The 1,723-nt window shown below is 35.7% G+C and overlaps 2 protein-coding genes across 3 annotated transcripts in view; one reads left to right on the top strand and one right to left on the bottom strand.

The window, feature by feature from the left end:
* The window catches only part of LOC103515218 (serine/threonine-protein kinase RIO1-like), a 17,246-nt gene that overhangs the window by 2,569 nt on the left and 12,954 nt on the right, over positions 1–1,723 (top strand). The window lies entirely within an intron of this gene.
* LOC103515208 (elongation factor 1-beta) overlaps positions 92–1,723 on the bottom strand; it is a 4,204-nt gene continuing 2,572 nt past the window's right edge. The window contains exons 1-4 of one of the 2 annotated variants that reach the window (NM_001297684.1): positions 1,536–1,615; positions 1,137–1,356; positions 701–890; positions 103–257 (exon numbers count right to left, since the gene is read on the bottom strand). In NM_001297684.1, the coding sequence (NP_001284613.1) occupies positions 103–257; positions 701–890; positions 1,137–1,356; positions 1,536–1,615 (645 nt within the window). Of the gene's footprint in view, positions 258–700; positions 891–1,136; positions 1,357–1,535; positions 1,616–1,723 lie in introns of those variants that run through there. The other variant, XM_026827967.1, reaches the window with a different exon arrangement.

Below are 1,723 nucleotides of genomic sequence, written 5' to 3'. Positions count from 1 at the left end.
TTATTTTTTTTTCCCTGTGTCTTTTTTTTTTTAAAAAAAAAAAAAAAAAAAAAAAAATCGAAATTTACATTGATAAATCGAGATTGACATTGTTGATTCAGTTTAGATTTTGTTGAAAGCCGCAATGTCAACAGATTGAACAAAGTCTTCAAATTCTGTGATCTTTTCTTGTAGTTCATCAACAGAGACCTTGTCATCTTCAATAACACACATGATAGTAAGTTTGTTGATACCGTATCCAACAGGTTGCAGTTTGGCTGAAAAAAAAAATAATAATAATATTTTATTATTATTTTATTTACTTATTTTTAATTATTACTTACATAGATTTTGAAACAAGTATGCTGGTTGATAGATTATTAAATTTGGTTTCAGTCTTGAAAAGAAATGAACTAGGTTTACTGACAAAATAGTGGGACTTGTTCCAAGCTGACAGTCTAAAATCTAAATAAAGCAATAAATCTATTGAGAACTTTTAGCTCAAGTTGTTATCAACTCTACTTATTCAAATACCTACTTTATGCTTACGTCAGAGTTACTTCCTGATTACAACTACCTAGATATTCAATGTATTGATATAAGGCCTATTGGTAGGCTAGTGTGTTACTCCCAGGGGAGATCTACATATGTAGATAAAGGGGCTTTCCAGCCTTATCCCAAAAGGACCTGGGAATAATAATTTAGAGAAGATAATACTTACAAGCTCCCCACAAGAGTCCATCCATTTCAATGGTGCGCACACTTGCTTCCAGTTCTTTCATGTCGGTTTCATCATCCCAAGGTTTGACATCTAACAAGATACTGGACTTGGCAATCAATGCTGGTTTCTTGGATTTCTTATCAGAGTAGGCTTTCAGTCTTGCTTCACGGATCTTTGCTGCTTCTTCATCCTGACAAGAAAAATTGTTTGATATCAGACGGGGAATGCTCATTGCACCTGATACCTGTATTTCTAAAGTAAATTTATTATTTTTTTTATACTAATTATGGCTATTCACACTAAAGGTAAAGGTGTCATTTGTAAGTGTACACAAAAAAAGATCAAATGACAGAGTCTCTGGCTGAGATGGGCTAACAGTTGACATCACCAGATAGCTTAAAGCAGGGTTTTTAACCTCTTCATCATCAAGACTTACCTCTTCGTCATCAGAGCCGAACAGATCAACATCATCGTCATCCTCCTCTTCCTTCTTAGCGGGGACAGAACCACTTGGTTTCACACCAGGGAATTTACTCTGTTCAGCCTTGGAGAAAGATTTGATGTGATTGTACCATCTTGACACATAGGCTAAGTTAGATGGAGGTGGTTTGGCAAACTGTTCAAAGGCTGCAACATCAGCTTGTGATGGTTGGAATCTGTGAATGAAATCAAATGTTTTTTTGAGGTATTATAATTTCAATGATTCTGCTGCTTCTAAGGCCATATAGCTTTATTGGTGTGGGTCCTGATGACTCTAAAAGAAGAGCTTTTTCTAAATACCTTCATAATCTCTTCCCATTGTGGTGTCATGTTCGTGTTGGCACGATATGCTTACCCTTCAACATAACTGCGAGACGAGATGTATTCGTTGAACTCCTTCAGTCCTTTATCATTAGAGACGTCAATAGCAACCATTTTCTAGACAGTAGAGCTAGACTTTGCCAAAAAATTCAAGATTTTCGGATGATTCCAACTTCTACAACCCGTCCAGTCCAACTTTTTTCGGAAAAGAAAGCAAAAGTG

Source organism: Diaphorina citri, unplaced genomic scaffold, assembly GCF_000475195.1.
Source record: "Diaphorina citri unplaced genomic scaffold, Diaci psyllid genome assembly version 1.1 scaffold1297, whole genome shotgun sequence".
Lineage (NCBI taxonomy): Eukaryota > Metazoa > Arthropoda > Insecta > Hemiptera > Psyllidae > Diaphorina > Diaphorina citri.
This window is presented reverse-complemented; position numbering and strand designations above follow the sequence as displayed.